Genomic DNA, 27,478 nt, shown 5'->3' with positions numbered 1-27,478 from the left:
TTCAACAGACTGACAACTTCTCATTTTCCCTGACAAATACTCAATCCACACTTCAGTCTATTAAGAACAGAGCTCATTAACATGCATAAACTAGCAGTCTAATCTAGTTATGGTGCATCCTTAATGTGTGACATGTTCAGCATAGTGTAACTACTTAGTCTTGTCATAAAAGGTAGAGTGGCCTCCCGTGATGGAGGTTCTGAGATCAATTTAACCTGGATAAAATCTTTATCCATAACAACTGTCATTAGAAATGACTAGCATTTCACTAATTAGCCCACCATTTACACCCCATAAGCTTCTCACAGATGGTAAATGTTTATAAACACCCACAGATGTGTGCACAGCTGACTCTCAGTTATCCGCAGGAATAGGGGGCATAGATAATTTAGATTCACTTACAATACAAACCTCTCATTTTAGCTAGTTTCAATCTTTTTTCTCCTTGGACTTTTTACCACAGCTGTTAATTAAGTAGCCAATTAACTAATCTAATTTCAACTTCTCCTCTTATTGATGCACTTACCCCCTGATGAAAGCACTAATATGTACAAATGTGGTCACAAGATGGCTGGCAAGCGGGTGGAAATGGTAAGCATGAGCTTAGAAAAATACATTGAGCAATGGAGAATATGTTTGTAACTGTTTGTCTAGTAACAAACTTTAAGTTGTGAAACCATAGCAAGCCACCCAGTTCAAGAATGACATACCTGGCCAGGCGCGGTGGCTCACGCCTGTAATCCCAGCACTTTGGGAGGCTGAGGCAGGTGGATCACGAGGTCAGGAGATCGAGACCATCTTGGCTAGCACAGTGAAACCCTGTGTCTATTAAAAATAAAAAAAAATAGCCTGGCATGGTGGCGGCCGCCTGTAGTCCCAGCTACTCAGGAAGCTGAGGCAGGAGAATGGTGTGAACCCGGAGGCGGAGCTCGCAGTGAGCTGAGATCGCGCCACTGCACTCCAGCCTGGGTGGGAGAGTGAGACTCCATCTCAAAAAAAAAAAAAAAAGAAAGAGAGAATGATATACCTAAATTCCTTGGGACAGAAGCATCTCCTTAAATTCAAGAGAAGAGAAAGGATGCCATTTTCCTTGGTGGCCAGGCCCTATAGTAATAATGATTTCTTTTCAGATAGTTCTTCCTGAAATTTAGTCTCAATTTTTCATTATATTATCAGCCTATCTACTGTCTCATGCTGAATGAAGATGAAGAAATATAAATATAATAACCCAGAGCACCATGAAGTCACTTTTTTGTCTTACTTCCTTTGGCCTGAAGAGTCTTGCGTCTTGTGCTTCTCGTACATTCTTAATCTGAAGCTTTCGTTCATTCTCCTTTGTGCAGTCGTCCAGGCAAATTTAAAGGCAATATTTGATGGAGCCCACACAGAGTGAGGAGATGTGTGGAGCTAACTGCGGCCCACAGGCCATTTACAGAATGAACTATGAAAGACAACCATTTTGTTTCCTAATGACCTACAAAACATGTACTATGTCTTGCAGACTGAGGCATTCACAAGTTAATACAAATTGTTTTCCAGAGTTTCATTGCTTGAGGAACATGTCTTTCTTTCAGCTTACTGGGAAGGAAAATTAATCATTCCTAAACAGCATGTTAGAAATATTCCAAAATGTTTAAAGAAGAATATTTATACTAAGCTGGGCATGGTAGCTGGTTCCTGTAATCCCAGCACTTTGGGAGGCTGAGGTGGGAGGATCTCTTGAGGCCGGGAGTTTGAGACCAGTCTGGGCCACACAATGAGACCCTGCCTCTATAAAAATAAATAAATAAATGATATTTATAGTGGATTAGATAGTGATCAAAACTCGCATCAGAACTTGAACAGTAGAAGGATGTGGCACTGAAGAAAAAAATCTTGCACCACTGGCACTATCCAACAGATCTGTAACTTTTCAAATGAATGATACATTTTTTAATTTTTTTTTTTTTTTCACTAAAGAAGATTTGAAATTGCTGACAGGCTATATAAGAATCCTATTGAATATTCCCCTGATAGGAAATGTAACTGGAAACTCAGTGCTTAGGGATACAGAAATCCTTCTATTATATTTACCTTCAACAGTTGTTAAAAAGGACTCATCGTGTTTTGACATGAGTAGGTGGTGCCATTCACTGAGATAAGGGACACAATAAGAGGTAGAGGTTTGGGGAAAATGGTAATTCAAGTTTGTATATACAGATGCACCTCAACTTTTGATGGGGTTATGTCCAGATAAGCCCATCATAATTTGGAAATATTTTAAGTCAAAGATGCATTTAATATACCTAAACCTACCAAACATCATAGCTTAGCCTAGCCTACCTAAAACATTCCAGAACACTTATAGTAGCCTACAGTTGGGCAAAATCATATAACACAGAACCTATTTTGTAATCAAGTATTGAATATCTCATGTAATTTATTGAATACAGACAATGGTTGTATGGGTAGTCAAGTACAATTTCTATTGAATGTGTATTGCTTTGCTTGATTGTAAAGTCAAAAAATTGTAAGTTGGGAACAGTCTGTATTATATTTGAGGTATCTCTAGGACATCCAGGTTACCATGTCTAGTGAGTAGGAAGGGGCTAGTATGACCAACACATCCCAGATTGCCTAATTCTCCCAGTTTTATCACTGAAAGTCCTGTGTTCCAGGAAACCCGTTAGTCTTGCAAGTCAGGATGGTTGGTCACCCTAGTTGGAACTCAGGAATAGCGCTTGTTGCTGGTGATAAAAACTTGGGAGTTTTCAGTAAATGAAGCCATGGAATGAATAAAACACCAATGGAAAATTCAAGGAATGGTGTAAGAATGAGCAGAGTAAGAAGATCCCAGAAGAGGACCTTGAAAAGGGAGTCACATGAAAGTAGTAGGAAGACCAAGAAAGTCTGGTATCATGAAGCCCAAGGAAGAGACCATTTCAAAAAGGAATGGGTAGTCAACACAATCAAATACTGCTAAAGAATCATGTAATGAACTAACAGCCATCCCATTGACTTTAGCTCAAAGAATAGCGTAAAGAGTTAATGAATGAATATGGGAGATGAGACTGAGATATGAGTAAGAAAGGGTAGTAACTACAGGGGATTTGGAAGTCAAAGGGGAGGACAAAGCAGGTGTTTTAATTTGTTTAAATGCAGACTGGGAGGAATGAGAAAGGAGGGCAATTGGAAGAGAATGACAATCAATGGAGTAAACTTCTGAGGGCGGCAGGAGAGGTGGAGAGCAACAAGATACTAGCATAGGTAGAGGAAATTGTCTTGGAAATCCACATGCTCTGCCATTGTGATAGATTGAAAGGAGGAAAGGTTGGGCCTAGGTGCGGATACATTTGTAGGTTTGATGGTGGGAAGTTAAGGAAGCTTTCATCAAGTGGTTCCTGTTTTCTATCTAAAAGGAAGGCCTTTGCAGAGGAAGGGCCATGGTTGGTTGGGAGGCTTGAGTGAAGTGTGTAAGCATGTAAACCCTCTCAGGGAGTGAGAGAGCCTCCTGATGAAACACAGAGGAGTGCTGAATAGCATTAAGAATCCAATTGAGGTAGCAGTTGCACGTATGTACTAGTTCAGATCCTGTGGTATTGTTTCTCACCGGCACTACTCAGCATCTGGAGTAATGCCAAGAAGATGGAGTTTGGGGCTTATTTACATTTTAGTGGGAGTCTGAAAAAGTAGGAGAATGAAGGAGGGAAGTAAGATACCAGCATGTGAACCATGGTCAAAGTGATGCACCACAGAGTCTAAGCTAGATAGTCAAGGATGTGAAAACAGTGGGGCCAGGGCATTGGAGATTTTCATGGGTAGATGACAGGAAAAGAGAGAGAGGAAAAGGACATGGGTCAGAAAATGGTTGTATGAATTTAAGTTTTTGGAAGTAAAACAGCTCTGGGTAGTGACAAGATTTCGATAATGGCCAAGGAAGTCGGTGATGGGAAGTAGAAGGGATTGCTCCCTGGAGAGGAGGAGGTCAAGGAACTCTTAGGACCTGGTGTTGGATTAGATATTAACATTAAACTGAATTCTCACAAGATGATGGCAGAGCCTGGCCTGATGAGGAAGACTGACTCAATTGACAGTTTATTCTGAATGAGAGGGTAGACTTGTGCGTGATTAGATGACAGTGACCCAGAGGGATGGCAGCAGTGTAACTGAATGACATGTGTCTCAAAGGCGGGTGCTTTTTACATGAGGAAAAAAAAGTGACAGCCTGACATAGCAGCTTTGATCAAGGAGAAAGCAGACATTCCCATGTCCTCCACCTGTGCCCCGCAGACTTTAAGCACGTGAGATAGGAGGGGAACAAGCAACATCTACCAGAAGGGGTGAGCAGAGATCATCTGTCCAGTTTCCAAGTAGAGCCCATTTTCAATTAAGAGAATGAGGTGAAAGGAGTGTATGCTGAAGAAATTGAGGTAGTAGAGAGATTGTTCATGCTAATAATGCTGGAGGAAATAAAGATCAGAAGGACATTGCTGTCTAAGAATGATGGTGATGGTGGTTTAGCTGCCTTCAAAGTTTTAGCCCAACTACAGCAATCCCCAGTGGCTAGGTTGAAAGGAGGAGTCAGGAGGCCATGGCAGATTGAAGTAATTCTAATATTTTCAGATACTCCTGGTCTCAGGAGGAGGAGTGTTTCTGGTCTTTCTCTCTGAGGAAGGAGCATCTGTGAATGACCTGCATCTCTCTTATTGTCAGATTCTGGGAGAAAGCTCCCATTGAATTTGGGGAAACAAGCTTGTGCTTGCCTGCTCCTGTTTCCTGCTCTGGAAGCTACTACCTCTTTGTGCCTTAAGGCATTTCCTAAAACACCTTTAAATATAAGTCAGCAAACCTAAGGATCTGAATAGTTATCAATTTTCATGTAACACCTCTCTCAATAAAAGTCTATAGTGGAAAGAATGTGCTTTAGAATCAGAAAGATATCAAATCTCCCCTCTGCTACCACCCTATGGCAGGGCTTTGGGCACCTTACTTTACCTTTTTGAGCTCCAAGTTCCCTAACTTTAAAATGGATTAGGTAATAGCTACTTTGAAAGAGGGGAGTGAGAATTAAATTAGAAAATCTAGGTAAAATGTTCCATACAGACCCTAGCACATAGGCATTCCATCAAAGTGATAGTTCCTAGTGTGTCTTAATTCATATTTAAGTTTTTTATTCTTTATTTTATGTATCCCTTGTTTCCTAAATAAAACTGTTCTTGACCAGGAATGATGGCTCACACCCGTAATCCCAACACTTTGGTAGGCTGAGGTGGGAGGATTGCATGAGGCCAGGAGTTTGAGACCATCCTGAGCAATATAGTGAGATCCTGTCTTTATAAAACAAAATTTTTTTAAATTACTTGGGCATGGTATAGTCTCAGGTACTCAGGAGGCTTTAGCAGGAGGATCCTTTGAGCCCAGGAGTTTGAGATTATTATAGCGAGCTATGATTGTGCCACTGCACTCTCCAGCCTGGGGCAACAGAGAGAGACTCATCTCTTTCAAAAAAATAAATAAATAAAAATAAAATAAAATTGTTCTCAGAGTTACCTAATATCAGCTTTTACTGTGGGGCTTGTGTATTCATTTTGTCAGCTTTTTATAGTTGTGGAGCGGGGGGAGGGAGTCTTTCATTGTTCTCTTGAGACTGTAGCACATTTTTGCCTCCAGTTTTTTTACAATTGTTAATGAGTTCATTGAAAGTTCAGTTGTCTCCTCTTTCATTTTTCTCATACTTGCTTTCTTCTGAAAGCATATGTCAATTCTTTTTCTCCACCAATTTTAACTCATTCAGATTTGCCTTATTCTCCTCGCTGACTTCCTCCTTTTCAAAACAATGTTGCTGTTATTCTGAATAGGATTTTAAAATTTCCTCTGTGTTTAATACTAATGGGATGCTACATCTCACTGTGGAAGGAATAAGGAAGGACATTATATTTGGGCAGAATAAATCTGCATTTCTCCTTTAAAATGAAACAAAGGTAATGAATACTTACAGTACTTTGAACACAAAGTTTATGTTAGAAATGAACCAAGAACTTGAGCCTGGTAAAAATTACTTTGTGCAAGGTTGGCAGCAGTGAGATGGGCTTTAACCCTTAAAGCTCAAAATGAGAATACACAGGTTTCCACAGTTTACTGTGATATCTATATGGTTCTGTGTTTAAGGTACAAATAAAACATATCTTCAGAAATTTAAGTACAAATCCAGGTATCAAAGAATAACCCCTGGAATCATCACTAGGCAACCATAGCTATAGCTCTTCACCTCTATTGCCTCAGTATTAAGCAATTTCATAGCACCCTGATTTATTTTGTGTAACATTCATCATACAGGTAGTCATTAATTATGTGTTGAACTTGCTCTTACATTTAAGTCCCATGGGAACAAGGGCTGGGGCTAGTTCAGTGCCTGACACGTAGTCCTTAGTGTATCTTTGTAGAATTGAATTAAATGATAGACTTTATAGTTTTGTATTTCCAACTACTTCCTGAACAAAACAGAATATTCTGCCAGTACCTCAAAATCAATTCATCTAAAACCTAACTTGTCGTGTTCCACATAAAACCTGATTTTCATGTTCTCATTTTGGGTTAATGATACCACCATTTTCCCAGTCACCCAGGCTTGACACCTTCACACTATGCCAGCTTTAATCATCATGGAGTACAGTTTTGATTATTTCACACCTTTCAAAAACATTTGATGGCAGTTCTTCAGCCTCGAATCCAAGCTCCCAGTCTGCCTTCCTGACCTTATTTTCCCCTTCTTCCAGTGCGCACCATATGCTGCTGTCAGAGCATGACTGCTGGGCTCCTCTGGGCATCATACGGTGTTCCAGGCACCACTCACTGGCTCCTCATGGCCTCAAGTCCATTTATTCTGGCTTCTCCTGAAAGAAAATTCCTGTGAAATTACCGATATTATTCTCTAGCTCCTTCCCCTTCTTTTTTTAATTCTTGTTGAATTAAGCATTTTCATTATCTGAAACCATTTCATTCTTTATTCAAAAACTTCATAAGGAAAAAAGCCATTGAAAAGTCAATTCTTCACTAATAAGAAAATACTAAAACAAATCTAAAACAAATCCTAATATATTTTCAATGAGAAGTAAGCATTTGTCAAGCTTAAGCTTGTCAAACTTCACTCAGAATAAAGTGAAGCTCTTGTGGGTGACAAGTGAAACTTCTACCCAGAAGTGGAGGTGGTGTGCCATGTAATTAACCTTTTCCTCCCTGGGTTACTCTGTGATTAAAGGATCGTGGGTGTTCGCTCTGTGTGATAGTCACATTTTGTTAAATGTCATCATCACTTCACATCTACATATGTATTTAAATAGATACATTCCCCCCCACCCGCCGACATTCTGTGCTTTTGCAACTGAAGGCATCTGTTCAGTACCCTAGACCCTACATAACACACAAGGTCGACTGTGGTAGCATTCTTTTTGCCAGGGAGTCAATGCCAGTTTCTAAATTTTGCTTTCTTTAGTAATTTTAGAATAGGTCAGAGTGAACAAGCTCATCAGAGTGGGTCACTTGAATACTTACATGCAAGACATTTTAGCAATCATTTACCACTGGAAAAATGATTAAGTAGTTCCTTTCTTCAGCACCATGTGGTGGAATAATTGCTAAGCTGCTGGAAGTCATAAAACCCATTGCTGGCTCTGTAGCTAATAGCCATAAGTGGTCATAGAAAGGTCTTCATTCGATGTCCTCATTGATAAAATAAGGACTTGGTTTATTTCACTTACTATATTTTGGAGATGGTCCATATCAATAATTTAAATATGCCTCATTTTTTCACAGTACAAAATATTCTGGTATATGGATGTCGTAGTTTATTTAGTCAATCTCTTGTAGATGGACATTTAGTTTGTTTCTAGTCTCCTGTTACAATAAACAACAATATAACAGACACCCTTTTACATGTTTTTCCACACAAGTAAGTTATACATGTAGAATAATTTTCTCAGAGAAAAATTATTGTATGATATGTGCAATCTTTTTTCTTTTTAAAAAAGCTATTTTTTAGAGGAGAGGTCTCACTGTGTTGCCCAGGCTAGTCTCAAACTCCTGGCCTCAAGCGATTCACCCACCTTGGCCTTCCGAAGTGCTAGGATTATAGGCATGAGCCACCACAGATGGCCACAATTTTATTTCTAATAAAAATTACTAAATTATATTCCGAAGTGATTGCATTAGTTTTATATTTTTCAGCAACAAATGTGTGAAGTGACCTGTTCCCCAACCCTTCACCAATACTGATTTATCATAATTTTTCATTGTTGCTATGCTGTTAGATGAAAATGATCTCTCATTGATGTATTTAGAATATCTTTAATTATGAATGAGGTTGAGGATTATATCACATCTAAAGCATGGTTTATTTATTTTTGTTATGGTGTCTTAGTCCATTCAGTCTGCTATAAAAAATATCATAAACTGAGTAGCTTATAAAGAACAGAAGTTTATTTATCACAGTTATGGAGGCTGGAAAATCCAAAATCAAGATGTCAGCAGATTCAGTGTTCACTGAGGGCCTGTAACCTTCTAGCTGTGTCCTCACATTGTGGAAGGGACAAAGGCAGCTCTCTAGAATCCCTTTTATAAAAGCACTAATCTCATTAACAAAGGCTCTGCCCTTATGATCTCATCACCTCCCAAAGCCCTTTCTCCTAATATCATCACCTTGGGATTAGGATTTCAACATATAAATTTGGGGTTGGGGGGGGACACAGAGATTCAGGTCATAGAAGATGGGTTCCCTGAATAGCAATTGCCCATTTCTTGGTGTGTTTCTTACTGAGTTATATGCATTCTTTATTTTAAGAAAATCAGACCTAGGGAATGCCAATGTTTCAAATATTTTTTCCAGCTTATCCTTTCATTGTTTATGTGTACAGTTTGTTATTATTTGATTTTTTATTATTTTTAATAGAAACAAAGTCTCACTATGTTGTCTAGGCTGGTTTCAAATTCCTAGGCTCAAGTGATTCTCTCTCCTTGGCCTCACAAAGTCCTGAGGGTACAGGCATGAGCCACTGTACCTGTCCTATTTGATTTTTAGATATTTATATTACTTTTGGATTTTCTTAGGAATATCTTCCCATTCCAGAACTACTGAAAATATACTTTTCCATATTCTCTGCTATAGTTTTACACTTTAATCTTTTAATGTTGAAATGTTTGATCCACTTGGAATTTATTTTGGTATAAATAACAATGTGAGATCCAAATAGGCTGTTGCTACCACAGTAGTTATTGAACACATTTTTTTAATCTTCTACTGATTTGAAATGCCACCTTTATCATGAATTGACTTGTCATGTGTATTTGATATGAATCACCAAGTGTAGTACATGTTACACATTATTATTATTATTTTTATTGAGACAAGGTCTCACTTTGTCACCCAGGCTGCAGTGCAGTGGCTCAGCTACGGGTCACTGCAGCCTCAACTTCCTGGTCTCGAGTGATCCCCCCATGTCAGCCCCTTGAGTAGCTGGGACTACAGGCATGCACCACCATACTGACTATTTTTTTTAAGAGACAAGGTCTCACTATGTTGCCCAGGCTAGTCTTGAACTCTTGGGTTCAAGTGATCCTCCTGCCTCAGTCTCCCAAGTTGCTGGGATTACAGGCATAAGCCACAACACCCAGCCTCTGTTGCACATTATTATCCAAACTTATTTGACCACAGAGCCACCTTCTCTACCCCCCTCTCCCTAAACACATACACACAGAGCTTCTTATAGGACTAGTGTTCTGTGGTGCACACTTTAGGAAATGCTGTCTTATGTACTGAAGTTTTTTTTCTTTTTAAATGTGATATATCTCCTTATTTTTGTAATGACAAATTCATCCATTATATGATTACTCTTACATCTTGTGCCTTAATATGTTTATATTCCAAAAATGATTGTAACTTTTTTATTTGAGTAGACAATTAAGTGAGCAGATAAATAGCTTTTTTATCCAGAATTATTTTCTTGCAACAGAACCTAAATCATAAGAAATTTGAAAATTAAGAATTAATAACAATATGATACAATTTGTTATAGTATATTTATATTACCATTTTTCCTGGTTGTGTATATAGTTAAAATTCAATCATAGTTTATTCGTGACATCCAAGAATAGGTTTCTTTTTTTAAGCTGGAGAGTTTGTAGAATAATAATCCTTTATTTCATAAATATCATCTCTATAATCCTATTTAGTGTAAGACATGAAATTATTTAGATTCAAATTTGGATACAATGTAACAAATTGTATGCTAATTATGGTTTACACATTCTAATGTAGCTGCAAAATATTTTTCACTTAAACTTTGAAAATGTAGCCTTATTTTTTGTTGTTGGTCATGGGATTTTTTTGAGACAGGGTCTTGCTATGTCACCCAGGCTATAGTGCTGAGGCAGGATCTCAGCTCACTGCAACCTCTGCCTCCTGGGCTCCAGCAAGCTGTATGTTTTATCCAGAGCAACTAAAAGAATGACCTTGTGGTCTGTACTCCTAAGTATAAGATGGATGCTACAGATCCAGGCCTATTCAAGATAGGAAGAAGGAGGTGGTAACATATGATAGCAGTCATAGCTGCCATAATTCCAGGCCATATTTAAGATAGGAAGAGGAAGAGTGGTTATCAACATATACATCTTTTATTTCTAGAAATACCATACTTTATGTACATATATGCCTTATTAGACAGAAATGCATCACATGGCCACTTCTAGCTTAGCTGCAAGGGAGCCACAGAGAGAAATTTTAGCTTTCCTAGCCTCTGTGGAAGGAAGGAGAAGGTAGAGAATGAATGTGTTGCATTGACTAATCAGCAATATTTGCTATATTAGTGAACAAGAATAGTCATCAAAATATTAAAAATATGAATAGCTAATATTTTTTAAGCCTTACATATGGGGGGCACTGTGCTAAGCTCTGTATACCTTGCTTAATCTTCACAACAGTCTTTGAGGATAAATACTATTATTATCCTCATCTTATAGGTATGAGGAGGCACAAGGAGACAGGGGTGGTCTTTAAGGAGCACACAGCTGATAAGAGTAAGAAGCAAGATTCAAGTCCAGGAGTTTCACTCTTTAACTTTGCTCTTGGGTGCTCTATTTTAAGGAAAAAATAAATAAAACTTCCTTTCTTGTAAAATATTCTAATTTTTTCTCCTAACTTGTAACAGAAATATATTTAATGAAATTTGTACAAATCATGACGAATAAGGGAGAAAAAAACAGAAATATTAACCTATTGGAGTTTTTCCCCCATAAAATTCCACTTCTTGTGGTTGAGCCAGTCACTTAATTACAGTATGAAAGAGAACTGTTCTGATTATCATTTTATCAGTTAAATCCCAATGAAAATCGGCTTTCTAACTCCCTTGACTCAAATAAATTTTCAGTTTCACATCTGGATTAAGACAAGTTCAAAGACTTTGTTTGAAGTTATTCCTGTCTTTTTGCTGTCTGGTTTAAGTAGTATTTTGAGCTTTGTTCTAGCTAGTTAAAGACTGAACTGGGTTACCAAGAGAAGCTGTATAATCTTTTTCCCTAAAATCTCTATAACCAGAATCATAGAGGAATAATTCATGTAATTATGTTAGGGCAACTGTGTGTGTGTGTATGCACGTGTGTGGTTTTTCTTCTAGAATTGGGTTAAACTATAAGCCTATGAATTTTGTATATCAACTGCACACTTTCAACCTTTGGGGAAACTGTGCTTTCCTTCCCTAGTCCCATTCCAAATTCCAGATTGTAATCTTTATGTCACTTACTACTACTGAAATATTAGAAAATGTCGCTGGGCGTGGTGGCTCACACCTGTAATCCCAACACTTTGGGAGGCCGAAGCGGGCAGATTGCCTGAGCTCAGGAGTTCAAGACCAGCCTGGGCAACGTGGTGAAACCCCATCTCTACTAAAAATACAAAAAATTAGTCAGGCATTGTGGCACATGCCTATAATCCCAGCTACTCTGAAGGCTGAAGCATGAGAATCACTTGAACCTGGGAGGCAGAGGTTGCCATGAGTTGAGATTACACCACTTCACTCCAGCCTGGGTGACAGAGCTGTCTTCAAAAAATAATAATAATATAGGCTGGGCACGGTGGCTCACACCTGTAATCCCAGCACTTTGGGAGGCCAAAGCGGGTGGATCACGAGGTCAGGAGATTGAGACCATCCTAGCTAATATGGTGAAACCCTGTCTCTACTAAAAATACAAAAAATTAGCTGGTGTGGTGGCGTGCACCTGTAGTCCCAGCTACTCAGAAGGTTGAGACAGGAGAATCACTTGAACCTGGGAGGCGGAGTTTGTAGTGAGCCGAGATCGTGCCACTGCACTCCAGCCTGGGCGACAGAGCAAGACTTTGCCTCTAAATAAATAAATAAATAATAGTAATATATAGTTGTTTGACTTTAGGAAAGTATGTCAGGAGACAGTGGAGAGTAAAAGAAGGAGCTATAAAAGCACACACAAAGTAAACACAATGGAAAATGATCACAGGTTGATAATAATCATTTCCTCTTAAAAGCACCTTTTCCTATTAGTTTGCCTTGTGCATTACCCTCAGCTCTCTTTTCTTGTCACTACACACTGTCTCCCTAAGAGAGCTCAAGCTCTACCATAATATCAATAAGCAAAATAACAAAGATTCGCTGTTAGTAAGCTCTTAATATGAGCCAGGCACCCTACTGAGCATTGTACGTGATTTATCTGTTTTAATCCTCCCAATATTTTGTGAAATAGGTGCTGTTCTTCTTGCCCTTTCAACGTTTAGGGGGAATAAATGAGGGTTTTAGAGACTAAGTAATATGCCAATAACACTGATTGTTAGTTGGGTAGCCATTGGTTTGAATCTAAATGGATGAATTCAGAACTTGTGTTCTCTACCACTTTACTATGCTTGTACTCTTTTCCATAGTTTCAGGTACGACCTATGCTTCTAAGTTGAATGTATTAGTGTAACCAATTCCTCTTTCCCAAGTTTTAAACCTGTGACTCTATCAGCCCTCTAGACACCTTGAATCACTTTGTATTTGTATATCTCATGAACATTTCAACTTAACATATCCAAAATTGAGCTCCTGTCTAGATCCAACTCATTCTATCTATCACCAAACAAAGACGGTTCTGTACTTGGCAAATGATATCAATATATATACAATTGGCTGAGCCAAATGCCTGGAAATCAGCCTTAACTATTTCTTTATAATATGCACAACCATGGAGACCAAGATTTCTCTATGTCTCCTCCTTTCTCTTTTCTATTTTCACCACTTCTATAACTTACTTGGGCCCTGAAATCACATTTTGTCTAGATTTAAATCATTAAACATGCCTCTTGGGTTTGTTTTTTGTTTGTTTGTTTTTTGCCTTTAGTCTTTTCTCTTCTCAAAATATTCTTTCTAAAGTAGAAATTTGACCATGTTACTTCCTAGCTTAAAATGACTTCATGGCTCCTTTAAAGTCTAAACTCCATAGCATGGTATATTCAGCCCATGGTGAGTTGGCCCCGGCTCTCTCTTCACCTTCACCTCACAGCGTTACCCCTGTTATCTCTTCCTACTCATATCCATTGCACATTCTTCAAGAATCCCTGCCTTGTACAGCTTTCCTGACAGCTTTAGCTGGGTCTTGTCTCTTTTGACAGCTCTGGCACTCTTAAATCGGTTCTTTAAGTCTCAGATATTCTGAGCCTTCTGTAACTGCTGTTCCTTCTCCCTCTGCCCCATACTACATGCCCACCACCCTGTACCACATGCTGAATATCTCTGTCATAATATTCAACCTGTTGTGTTTTACGATTTTTACCTGTCTTCCTCCCCTTCTCAGAGGTAAGCATCTTTAGGTCAAGAATCAACCTCTTCCTTCACATTCTCTTCCTCAGTCATCTTCTTTCTCTTTCAATAAAATTTTTAACTATCTTGTATTTATCAATGTCTACAAATTCCTAAATTAAATATAATAGGCTCATAGCATGATAAAATATCTTCTCCCTCACTCCTCTCAACCTCCTCCCACTTCCCAGAGGCAATCACTTTTAATTCTTAGATATTTCTTCTGATATTTATGTGTTCCTTATTTCTAGATAATAGCATAGACTGTTGCATATCAATTTTTTATTTTAGACATTACTGAGTTCCTGATTTAGTTCCCTAATGCCCTCTCACCACTAATCCACCTTGTGTGGATTACCCCTCTTCTTTTACCCCATTGTCTTTCATTATAATTATATCACAGTTGATGGCCAACAGAATGGCCAGTGTTTATAATATTGGCACTATGTAAATATACTTTGTTTTCTTTATTTTTCTTCTTTTTTTTAATTTTTAAGTTTTTTTTTCTTTACCCCAAATTTCAGTATTCCTTGTTTCTGTCCTGGTTTTTTCCTGCTGCTATAACAAAAACACCTTAGACTGGGTAATTTATAAACAACAGAAATTTATTTCTTGCAGTTCTGAAGGCTGGGAAATACAAGATCATGATGCCAGCAAATTTTATGCCTGGTGATGGCTCACTGTCTGCTCCATACATGGTGTCTTGCTGCTGTGTCCTCATGTGGTGGAAGGGACTAACAGCTTCCTTGAACCTCTTTTATAAGGCCACTAATCCCATTCATGAGATTTCTGCCCTCCTGACCTAATCACCTCATAAAGACCCTACCTTTTAATACCATTACATTGGAGATCAAGTCTAACATTCAGACTACAGCATTTCCTATGGGACAATCTTGTTGTTTCTAGATTAATAGAGACTTTTCAAAAAGTTTGTTTAGTATTTGTACATACATACCTGTTACTGTATTATCCAAAGTCTTCAATGGATCTGGGAAATAATCAGCAATCATTTTGCAAATGGTCCGACACAATAGATTTGCTACCAGTTCTGTGGCCACTACTCTGTCCCACTGCCCAATTTCCTCCCATGTGATCCATGTGATCTAAACTGGCTGCTCTGAGACTGGGACATCCTGGGAATTCCTTTTGCCACTTTGCTCTCTTGTCCCTTCTCCTTTTCTGGATGCCATGTTTTCCTCTTTCTTACCATTCTACCCCTCTTGTTTTGGTTTTGCAAAAGCACGTCTTGCAGTCTCTTTCTAAGATGGCATGTATAGACACTTGCATGTTTGAAAAATGTCCATTTTCTATCCTTGTCTGATTAGCAACATAATCATTTCTTCACTGGAAATAATTTCGCTTCAGAATTTGGAAACCATTTCTTGCCTATCTTTTGGAATTCAGTGTTGCCATTGAGAAATCCAGTCCTAGTCTTATTTCCTTCCTACATATTTGACCTGTTTTCATTTGTTTACTTGCTTGCAGCATTCTAGAACCTTTTAGGATCTTCTTTGTATGCTTAGTTATTTAAAATTTCAGTGTTGTACCTTGGCTGAAGAAAATGGAATAAGGAAAGAGAGTTCCTACTGGATCACTGACTTATCTTTTTTCTCCTGTCCTTTAAAGTTAGGTGGTTTCCAAGATGCCACCTCTTCTGATTCAGGCATATATTTTTCCAGAGTGCTGAATGAGTATTTTTTACAATATGGAAATGACTTCCAAAAATATTACCCACATTTTTGTCTGAATTTGAGGCCCGAATTTCCAGCTGTCTTCCAGAAGTTACTGGAGGTCCCTGCTAGCACCTTCCATTAACATGTCCAAAAGGAAATTCATTATATTTTCCAATCTTTGTTCCCCATCAAAATCAATAATATTTAAATTTCATATTTTCTTTTCTCCAGCAATGGGCCGCAGAGATCTCAGACATGTCCTTAGCAGTTCCGCCCTCTTTCGGTTCCTAAGACCTATTGATTCCACTTTAGAAATGTCCTTAACTCTCCCTTCTCCATTTCCTTTGACACAGTGCAATTTTTTAAAATACCATTTACAAATTAAGATGATATGTTTTTCAGATATAGGAAATCTTTGACTTTTGCAGTTAGTCTATTTATTTAAGAGTTTTCACAGCAGGGGAGAAACTATAAATATTTTTAATATAAATTATAGCTGGAGAAATTGAATTCTACTCTAAGAAAAACTGACCAATTTTAACTTCTCTGGTCTATGTTAGAATACTGTAAATATAAATCATCTAAACATCTTATTACACCTCATTTTTTGTTTTTATTCATACTTTTTGCCTTCGTACCTGTTATTCCTTTTGCCAAGAATGCTATTCCCTCTACAGTCCCTAACATGAGTAACTCCTGCTTATTCTTCAAGTCATCATTCACTAGGAAGCTGTACATCTCCAGTAACTCATATATACACTTTTCTGCTTGTGAGAGCAGAAATGCTTTTGTGTTTACCTTTGGGGCCTAGGTATCTTGGTGCCTAGTAACATCCTGGCACACAGTACCATATGCATGGGTCTTAGGTATCGTGGTGCCTAGTAACATCCTGGCACACAGTACCATATGCATGGGTCTTAGGTATCTTTAGTGCCTAGTAACATCCTGGCACACAGTACCATATGCCAGGTGAACATGTGTTGGTTGAATGTTCTAAATGCATTTTTAACATTTGGAAGAACATCTTCTTTATATGTCCCCATCTTACACTTTGGTTTATTTCAAGAGTCTATTTGTACTTCAAGTCAGAGTTTTTCTTAGAAATGATGTTATACCTAATGAAGAGCATAATAGAATACACTATAAAAGACTTCCCTCGGCCGTGCGCGGTGATTCTCATGCCTGTAATCCCAGCACTTTGGGAAGCCTAGGCTGGCAGATAACCTGAGGTCAGGAGTTTGAGACCAGCCTGGCCAACATGGTGAAACCCTGTCTCTAGTAAAAATGCAAAAATTAGGTGGGCATGGTAGTGCACGCCTGTAATCCCAGCTACTTGGGAGGCTGAGACAGGAGAATCGCTTGGGCCCGGGAGGCAGAGGTTGCAGTGAGCTGAGATCACGCCACTGCACTCCAGTCTGGGCGACAGAGCAAGACTCCATCTCAAAAAGAAAAAAAAAAAAAGAAAAAGACTTCCTTCATTTGTAATATATCTAAAACAGTGCTTGAAACATTTAATAATAAGCAGGCATTTCATACATGTCCTGTAATTTACCATGGATTTTATCTGTGAATTTCTTTCCCTATATTTGTATATCACTTAGCCATTTATCAAGTGCTTTCATTTGTATTATCTCATTTGATTCCCTCATTAACCCTAGACAGGTATTGTCTGTATTGCATATGTCAGGAATGATTATGTAAATAATAGTCTAGTGTCTCACAGGTAGTTGAAAGCTCAGACTAGAATGCAAGTTGTTTTACTTCATTATTGTATTCTTCCCATTATGCATGTGAGAGTGAAGGCCAAAAATAGCCATCCGCTCTGGAGAATGAGAGCAGGGGTAGAGGTTCCAGTGGACAGTGATGGACGAGAGAAAGAATGTTTGTAGAGAATCACAGGCAGTTGCCTTTAGCTGAAGAACAGGTTGTGATGGTTGGAAGTAAGAGATACGATTGGAAATACAATTGAAATCATTGTTGGGGTAAGAATAAGAGTTTGGACTTTATCTGTCAAAATCCATTTGAGCAAAAAAAAGAAAATTAAAAATAAAAATGAAAAAAAGAGTTGGAACTTTATATTGTAAGAACTGAGATATATTGAAACTTTGTGACCGGGGAAACTGAAGATCATTTCTGCTGTAGGACTTACTTATCAGTAATGCATGGGCAGAATTAGGGAGAAACTGGAAGCAATGTGACTAGGCAACTCATGCAGTATTCCAGATAAAAAATAGTTCAGTTCTGTAATACCAACATAAAGTGTAGTTAGAAAAGGAACAGCAGATTAGTTCAGGAGATAATGGGGAGTTTCAATCTATAGTATTTGACAACTAAATAGATGTATGAGACAAGGGAAAAGGAAGAAAGAAAGCTGTGTTGTTTAGAATGGTGGCGGGAATGTATTCCCATCTCTTCCCTGGACCCCTGTCCATCTATGACCTTTATTCTCATGCATAATCAACCCTTCCAGCTGACCATCTTAGCTAATTTAGTCAACATATATTTAGCTAATTTAGCCAGCATATATTTATTGAACACTCTCTATATAATAGTCGCATTTTGCCAGGTGTTGAAGATAAATGAAATCTATAATCCCTGCCCTCAGTGAGCTCGTAGTTTAGTGGTAGAAACAGTCACATAAACAATATAACATTGTAAAGAATTTATTGGTATATCTATTACAGACCACTGGGACACAGAGGGGCACCTAGTTTATGCCACATGGGTCAGGAGAGGATTCTCAGTTCTCTGTTTTGAAGGAAGAGTAAGAGCTAGCTTGGTGAAGAAAGTGAGACAGATGTTCTGTGTAGATATAATAGCATGTTCAAAGGCATGAAGTAATAAACATGAGACTGTGTAAGTTGTTTTGTGAGCCTAAAACTGTCAGCATTTATTGCCTAAGAACAATGAGATTATTCTAGTGAACCATAATACAGTTATCACACTCTGATAACTTAACATTGGTACAATGTAATTATCTGATACCCAGTCCATATTCAAATTTCTCCAATTATCCCAATAACGTCATACATAACTTCTTTCAATTCAGGGGTTAATCAGGGACTCCTCTATACTTCATTGTCGTGCCTCTTTAGTCTCTTTTAATCAAGAACAGTTCTCTAGCCTTTTCTTCTCTCTTTCTCTATTTCTTCCTCTCTTTGTCTTTCATGATATTGATACATTTTTAGATCCTAGGCCAGTTGTGTCACAGAATGTCCCTTACTTTGGACTTCTATGATTGTTGCCTTGCATTCAGATTCAAGTTAAATATTTTTGTGTGAAGTGCTACACAGGTTAAGTTGTGCATCACTTCAGGAGGCAATTGATATCAGCATATTCCACATTATTGGTAATGTCAAATTTGATTATTTGGATAAGGTGGTATCTACCAGATTTCTCTATATCCTGTTCCTCTACATCCTTACACACAATAGTTTTTGCAACTGTTGATGACTCCTGCCTGAATCATTTCTTACTATGTGTATTGTAATGTGGTGAATTTTGTATTTCCCTCATATCTTTGACATCTATTAGTTGACACTGTTCTTTAAAGAGGAACTCTCCTTCCTACATTTTTATTACTATGTATTTTTTAGTATCACTATGGATGCATGATTCTTTTTTCCTCAGTGTGCAATAATCCCATTCCCATCATTATTTATTTGATACTCAGTTGTCCTAAATTTGGCCAAGGCAATGTTTCAATCTGGCTTCTTTGTCTTTTCAACATATCACTATCTATTTTTGAGCACTTTCTTATTTTCTGGCACAACAATATGTTTCTGACTCATTTCACACTTTCTTGGCCTCAGTTCTAGAATCAGCCATTTCTGTAAGCATTGTCATTCCTTTTAGGGAGTAATGGTATGTAGAAACCAAGGTCTAAGGGTGAGAGAGGTCATTAGAAACCAAGATTTTAGGACTAGTAACGGTAGCTAGAAACCAAGATCCAAACGCTCATTGATACTACTATAGTGTTATAGGAAAAGGGTTTTTTTGTTTTTTTGTTTGTTTGTTTGTTTGTTTTGTTTTGTTTTGTTAAGCCTTGAGCTTACATTAATACCTATACATCCAATCCAACCCTTCTTGGTTCTTTTTCTTTTTCTCCAATTCCATATTTCCATTTTCTTTCCCACAGTGAGCACATCAGCACATTTACACATCTGCTCCATCTTTTACACACACACAATAGTCTGAGAATCACTACATCAATACCACTACCAACAATAAATTTACTAAGAAGAAAGTTCACATTTTCTTTATAGTTTTTTTCCCTTAAACTTTATGCCATTAAAGTATTCAAAAGTTACTTGGATTTCTTTTTTCCCCCTCCTTTATAATCTATCCATATGAAAACATGTTTATTTGTTTCTATTTGATTTCAGTACTAGGATTTTTTTTCAATCTCATGACTGCTTGAAAAAGATTTAAAATTGTAATTTTAGATTTTGAAATGTTTTCTTTTTCTTTTACTATCTTAAATATTTGACATTGCCTGCAGTTTTTTAAGGAAAACTATAGTTGAATTTGAAAATAAATTTTCAAATAGCTATTTGTCTGAAATATTTAATGTATTTTAGTTAAAATAGCCATCAAATCACTTAGAATTACATTTACTGTAAATTCACAACTTCCAAATATTCTATTTCTCACCCACCTTTTTTGATAACACCTACAAGGTTTAGTACTCTTCTAAAAATATGAAATAGCAGCAGATGGAAAAGAGGCTGATACATATTTATATTTATATATCTGTTTATAAACTGTAAATGAGTATGTTATTTGTATTCTACTGCATTCACTTTTCATCTTATCTCTGTAAAGGGATTGTGTATCAAAAAGGAAAAAATAAAAGTTCGAAGGAAAATAGCTTTCCATTATTTTAAATGTAGCAGTATACCAGCCATACAATTTCATAAAGAATGCCTGCAAGTTACCTTGTCTGGACGGGCAAAAAGTCCTTACGGTTTCCTTGAATTTGGTTTGGGCCAGTAGTTCCTTTGAAGCTTTTTCTCCTGCTCTCTTTGAACAATACTTAACATTGATAACTATAAATACTTATAAGTATTACAGGCATAATCTGTTCTTTGTAGAGATAATTGGCTCTATATCCACGTCTTTCCTTAATTATATACAGGATATCAATTTAAAGTAATCTGAATGGAATGCAGTCCTTTTGATTTCAGAGAGCCTCTTTTGATTTATTTTTCATTATAGAAGATAAACCTATACATTCTGTAAAATTTTGTAGTGATTTTTCTGTGTCACCTCAAGTCAGGGGATGATTATCTTCTGATATGAAAAATCAATTGTTGGAAGCATGGAAATATAATCTGTTATATTTAAAAGTTAGCATGGAAATATAATTTGTCTGCTAAGTTTAGACAGCAGAATCTCAGTAACAACAAAAACACTCTCCCGGGCGCTGCGCAGTGGCTCACGCCTGTAATCCCAACACTTTGGTAGTCTGAGGCGGGCAGATCATGAGGTCAGGAGATTGAGACCATTCTGGCTAATATGGTGAAAGCCCATCTCTACTAAAAATACAAAAAATTAGCCGGGCGTGGTGGCAGGCACCTGTAGTCCCAGCTACCCGGGAGGCTGAGGCAGGAGGATGGTGTAAACCTGGAAGGCAGAGCTTGCAGTGAGTAGAGATCTCACCACTGCGCTCCAGCCTGGGCAACAGAGCGAGACTCTGTCTCAAGAAAAAAAAAAAAAAACTACTCTCTCCCATACCTGGTTGACTTTAGAATAGAGGATGATGCCTTGAAAATAGCTCATCTCTACAAAGGAAATGTGATTTATAACTCAAGACTCAAACATGACTAGAACCACATTCCATTTAAGGTAATTGTGCTGTTGGACTATAAAAGCAGTGCTCTGAAGTGAATCAGTGGAACTCGGTCCCTTTAGTGCACAGTAACATAGGCACTAATGAGGCAGTTTTCATTAAAAGGTAGTTGATTTAATGAGAGAGTTAAAGTCCTGTCTTATTTTGAAATTGCTAGCTTAGTCCTGGCATCTGATCTTTTTTCTCCCTACCATCACCATCACCAGTTTTTGTATATGCTTTGACATTGCTATGGTAACCCTGAGGGCTGATGGAATTCCCTGCATCTCTTTTCACAGAGGGTGATGAGACAGGAGTGATGGATAATCTGCTGGAGGCCTTGCAGTCCGGGGCTGCCTTCCGCGACAGAAGAAAAAGGACACCGATGCTGAAAGGTGAACCCTATACTTGTTTCATGTTACTTTCTAGGGAGCTATCACAGAGAAAGAATCCTGTTTTTCTCATTCTTTTAAAGTTGTGTGTCAAGAATGCAGTGCCGTGGGCAACAACTGTTCAGAAGTTTCATAAGTTTGCTTAATCCCTTGCACAGACAAATGTCAGAGAGATATGCATTCCAGTTGGCCGATGTCAGTAGCACATTAACAAATCAATGCACTGAACCTAGAAAATCCTGATTAGTGTGACAAGTCTCATCTAAAGAACCATATGTACCTTATCCCAGTGGAGTTTACAGTAGCATAATTAAATGGGAAGTAAAAGTCATAACATTACTGCTTCAAGTATTTCAGGGTATTGAAGCATTACTTTGCTGCCAGAAATACATAACCTTGGAAAAAAGTATGTCTAATACTGTTTTCCTTCTTGAGATGCACAGACCTCTATATTAAGTTTATTTTATTTTTTTTTTAACAGATGTTCGGCAGAGTCTCAGTCCAATGTCTCAGAGGCCTGTTCTGAAAGTTTGTAACCATGGTAATAAACCGTATTTATAAATTGCACATTCTTCTTATCTACTTTTATCCTATTGATCTGTGATTTTAGTAGACTGCTGTGAAATTCTCAAGTTCCAATATAACTAAAATAGTAAAAATGTGTGCATGTACATATTTGCTATGAGATTGCGTACTCGTATTTTTCATCCTTATATTATTGCCTTGAGGTTGTGTCTTAGGTTCTTCTATCAGGTCTCTAGTGAATTTTTTATTATTATAATTATCTGAAGTTAACATTCAATCATTGCTGATCAGTGTTATCCAAGGCACTCTTTCTCATAACACTTTTTAAAGTAGTGGACCTACTATATGTCAAGATACAATTTGAAGTATTAAATATGTCATCTGTTTTAATCTCCCACATTTGCCAGTGCAGTTAGAAATACCTTAACTGGCATTTTGGCAAAATGGTAAGTGTAGATGAGCTTCATGTGGTATTATTGTGGAAAGATGTGATAAAATCACTAAGAAGATGAATTAACTTAGTCTCTGATATTTATCTAAGATGGACTCCTGTCAAAAATCTCTAACCAGTCCTCCATGCCCAACCGCATAGAACTCTCTGCTCTGTTCAGGGTACCATTTCATGTTGATTGGGTTTTATTTGCTTTTGTTTTTTTCCCTCTGTGTTATGTCCTTGGGTCCTCCCTACCTTCCACAGTCAAAACACATTCATTGATTGTGGGTGCTGTTTTTCAGAGTGAGATTGTCAGTAATGTTTGCCAGATTTATAAATGTAAAAAAACTTGACAGATTTTGTACGAGTTTTTTGGGTACAGATGACTTAAGTTCTGGAATTATTAACATGTGACTGAGAGAAAAACCTGTGCCAATTTCTAGGGAAGCTAAAATAATTATTAGGTAAATAAGAAAAAGACATGGATGTAACTATCTTTTAATAGGTGTGTGAATCCTTACTGCCGAAGGTAAAGTATATATAGTAGGTGCTTAACAAATGACAGTAAAGGTAAAAATATACTGCAGTCTCTTAAATAGGTCTTTTTTGTTGTTTTTGTCTTGCCTTTCTCTTGTATAACAATACAAATAAAAAGAGTTGGAATAAGTCAGAGAAGTTCACCGTGAATAATTAATTCCTAAATTTAGGGTTATGATTTAGAGCCATTGTGACATATTTTAAAATGGCAAAACCTGTAGAGAGTAGATCTATCCTGATCTTAAGGATGATTTTGTACTATCCATGAATAAATAGAAACCCAGAGAGGCTGAAAACTTCCAGAGTACAGAGCTGGTTAGTGACACAGCTGTGACAAGAATATGGTTCCAATTCCTATTGTATTTCTTTTTTGATTTCATATATGTACTTCAGTTATTTTTTATTATTAATAGTAACAACATAATGAACTCAGCCCCCATTTTAAGTCATTAAAAAAGAGCCACAGCCAAACACAATGATTGTGATATGATTAATGATATGCATATACCATCCTACAGTTAATTTAAAATATATATTTTTAGATACTATGTGGGGGAAAATTAGTTCAGATAACTTTGTACACTGGTCTTGGAGAACTCAGCCTTGTGACTATAATATTAGTAAAGTGTCTGGGATATAATGGCTCAGATACAATTACTTATAAATCGTAATGTTTCTGTTTATTATATATACAGCAGATGAGCATTGCATTTTTATAAAGCTAATGTGTACTGGCTTAAGTTCTAAGGCTGTTATGATAATTAAGCTAGTAGATTATACAGCAAGCCGAACAAGATATATCACAAAGATCAAATTCTCTGTTCTAATATAAATGTGATGAGTTCCTACATTTTTAGAAAGTATTTTCTATTCATATTTCTGTTGTGTTTTCCCTTCATATTTCTAACCAAGTAGAAAGAAATCCAAATGACCAAATTTATCTTAAGAATTGTGTGTATGTAGATTTATTGGACTAGATGTTCAAAAATGCAGGATTTGGTTAAGGAAAATGTCTTCATTGCAAAAAGGGTAGTGATTATTTTTAGTATAGGATGACATTTTGGAGTTCATTGGAAATCTTTCTATTTCTAAAAACTACTTTTTTTCATTGAAAATACTAACCCTACGACTGAACTATGTGATTGAAATGTAAGATTGAACTTTTTTAAATTTGCTTTTATATACTTAAAATTGATGTCTAATATTTATATTTTCTACAAGTATTTATTGTTATTGATCTCATAACTTATTTTTAAAGATTTAAAAGATTTTCTACAGCTATTTGAAATTCATTTATAGCCTATGTAAAATAATGATAATATTAATAATAATAAGCTAATGTTTACTGAGATATTTGGCTTACTAAATGCCAAGCACTATGATGAATGTTTTATGCATATTACCCATTTAACCTTCTGAAATATTTCCATCAGAGAGTCAATATTTTTATCTCCATTTCATAGTCGAAACTAGTCAAGTATTAAAGAGGTCTGATAACTTGTTTAAGGGCACGTAGTCAAATTTTGAATGCGTGCCTATCCGACTTCAGAGTCCAAGTTGTTACTTTCTTTGCCATACCATACTCTTAATATAACTGCTTGAATCCATGTCTAATTCCTTTCCCATCCATGAGCTGGTGACTTATGTGCATACATTTTTTTAGCTTGTAACATAAAGTTGAACAATTGAGACACAGCCTCTCAGAGGTTCTGCAGCCTCTGGTGTGCCTCATCTCTTCTTCCCAAATTTAGCCACTAGATAGCACTGTTTTCCTAGTCTGAGGTTTGGATTATGAAAATAATCTGGAATTAATTATGACCACTTTTTATTTCTTTTAATAAACTCAGTATTAAAACATTTTTGTTAATTTTAATAAACCTATGCTCTGTTAGAAATATTATAGAAAGCTTGGGTAAAAAATATATATCCAAAGCCTAAATTTGAGTTTATTAGCTGCAATTTTAATTTTTTATTGTCTGTATATCTTTTGCTGTCTGTGTGTTGTCTGTGCCTTCTTAAATCATAGCTATAGTCTCAGACTTCTTAGGTTTCTTTTTATATATAAAGAGAGCATGTTTTCTCTCAGAATAGAAAAAAATTCTGGTAAAGTATCCTCCTGGACGTTGGGGCTAAAATGTCCCTATATGTATTTTAGCAAACTGACCTCAAGCATTCTAACTTCAGTGGACTTCAGAAGCAGACATCTCATGCACTGAATTATCCAGCCTTTGTGCTGTGGTCCAAACCTCTACCAAAAACACTTTGGTTACAAGTTGTACCTGTTATCTTTTGCTTTGGCTGTAAAGGCACAGGCAGAAATGAAGTATGTGCTAAATCTTTATTTATTCAGCAAAATTTATTAAGCTGTTGCTAGGCACTTAAGATTTATAGATACCTTCCAAGAATGCACCATCTAGTTGAAAGACAGACTAGTAATAATTGCCCTACTTTTGGTAAATGCCAGGTTAGAGGCAACAGAAAAAATTTTGGCAAGACCAGGAAGTCAGAAAGACTGATCCAGACTTCATGAGGACAGTTTAGAGCTGGCTTCCAGAAAGGATCTGAAATGCAAGCTGAGACTTGAAAGATGAGTAGAAATGAGGCCAAAACCCAAGGGCAAGAGTGAGCCTAGCAGCAGCAGCAGCAGCAGTAGCATGTATGCAATTTTTCAGGAGGTCCTTTCTGAACCCCAGTCTGAACCTTGTAGAACTGTACATTCTAGTAACACCCTAGTCTTCCCATTTTATAATACACACTGCCCTGAAGATGTTTTTATTCAGTGTCTGTCACAGTACTCATGAGTTTCATCAGAGTGGAGACAAGGCATAAAGGAGCATATCTGTCTTGTTGACTGCTGTAACCCCAATACTTAGTTGGATTGGTATCAGGCATGTAAGTGTTTATAAGAATGTGTTGAATGAACAGACATGTTTATGTTTATACTTGAATGGAACTATTAATGTATATTAAGGAGTAAAATCAAATCTCATAATGTCACCCAAATAATTTGATATGCCAGTTGCTAAAGTTCCAGCTGTGAACACAGTTAACCGCTTCCCATCTCCTCCCTTGAAGTTATCTATCATCAAAAGGAGATATTTGATTGTTTGGTCTATGCATAGCTTCAAAGAGTTGTTGGATCAGATGTAGGGGAGGGGAGATTCAATTTCGATTTGGTTACTCACTTCTTAGAAGTGGAGGGCTACTTATTAAATATCTTTCCCTTAATCAAGCAAAGTGTGGCAAGATTAAAACAAAAGAATGTATTTGTTGATGAGTACAGGGCATTATCTATTTTCTTTATTCAACACAGTCCAAACCTAAAGATTTTCTGTAGTCTACAGAAAATAGTAAAATCTCATCTTTTAAATCAAGATAATTAAAATATTTATTAATGCATTTTAATAAATATCATACTATGGTGTTTGAGTGTTAAGAAATCAGCTGGCCCAGTTTAAGGTACCAGATGGGGAAGAAGTATATTGCGGGTCTGACACCAGGCCAAGGAATTTGGATTGTTGAGGTTTTTGAGCATGAAAATGACAGGTCCCCATAGTTAGTATGGAACTAAAGTGTGAGAGGGAGGGATTGAAAGGACTTCATGGCAACCTCTATGCCAGTATGAATCGGCTGCTACGGATGGGGGAAAAGTCAAAGAGGGGAAGAAAAAAAAAAGTCAAAAAGGAAAGAGGCCCAGCCTAGAGCTCTAGGTTAAGACACCCCCACAGAGAATTGCTAATAATTCATAAGCAAGTGAGTTATCTAAAGGAGAATCTTTAAAACAAGTGAATGGCAAGTTAAGGACTGAACCTTAAGAATGGAGTCAGGTGAGTAGTGAAGTGAAGGAGAAGCAGAAAAGAGATCAAGAAGTTGGGAGGAATTACACAGTAGTGGAGCCTATACAACGAAGGTTGAAAGAAGACTTTGGTTTTCTCATTTCTTTTTCTTTTCTTGATTGTTTTCTTTGTAACCTCTGGTATACCACTGAGTGGTGTTTTTCAGGATACATTAATTCCTACTCTCCTAGGGACTTCTCTTCCACTGTACACTCTGTGAACTGTCTGTAAAACTTTTGTGATAAAGGCTCCACAGATATGAATTGTTGAACCACACCTTATGCTGCATCTGCCTGCAGTTTGTTTGCATGCTCATTAGGTGGTTCTCTTTTCATAAGTGGTACAGTGGGATTTTTTTTCCAGTTAAATGGATAGAGAGTAATCAGAAAGAATTCTATAAACTATATGCAATTAAAACCC

The 27,478-nt window shown here is 37.1% G+C and overlaps 1 protein-coding gene across 5 annotated transcripts in view; it reads left to right on the top strand.

Annotated features, from left to right (window-relative positions):
- Window positions 1-27,478, top strand: part of DIAPH3 (diaphanous related formin 3) — a 490,848-nt gene that overhangs the window by 360,813 nt on the left and 102,557 nt on the right. For all 5 annotated transcript variants that reach the window (XM_054665348.2, XM_054665347.2, XM_054665346.2 and 2 more), the window contains 2 exons: window positions 21,635-21,730; window positions 22,209-22,268. In XM_054665348.2, coding sequence (XP_054521323.1) covers window positions 21,635-21,730; window positions 22,209-22,268 — 156 coding nt within the window. The remainder of the gene's footprint in view (window positions 1-21,634; window positions 21,731-22,208; window positions 22,269-27,478) is intronic.

The sequence above is a fragment of the Pan troglodytes genome, chromosome 14 (genome assembly GCF_028858775.2).
Source record: "Pan troglodytes isolate AG18354 chromosome 14, NHGRI_mPanTro3-v2.0_pri, whole genome shotgun sequence".
In the NCBI taxonomy this organism is placed as follows: Eukaryota; Metazoa; Chordata; class Mammalia; order Primates; family Hominidae; genus Pan; species Pan troglodytes.
Note: the sequence above shows the minus strand (reverse complement) of the source record. Positions and strands in the feature narration are given on the sequence as shown.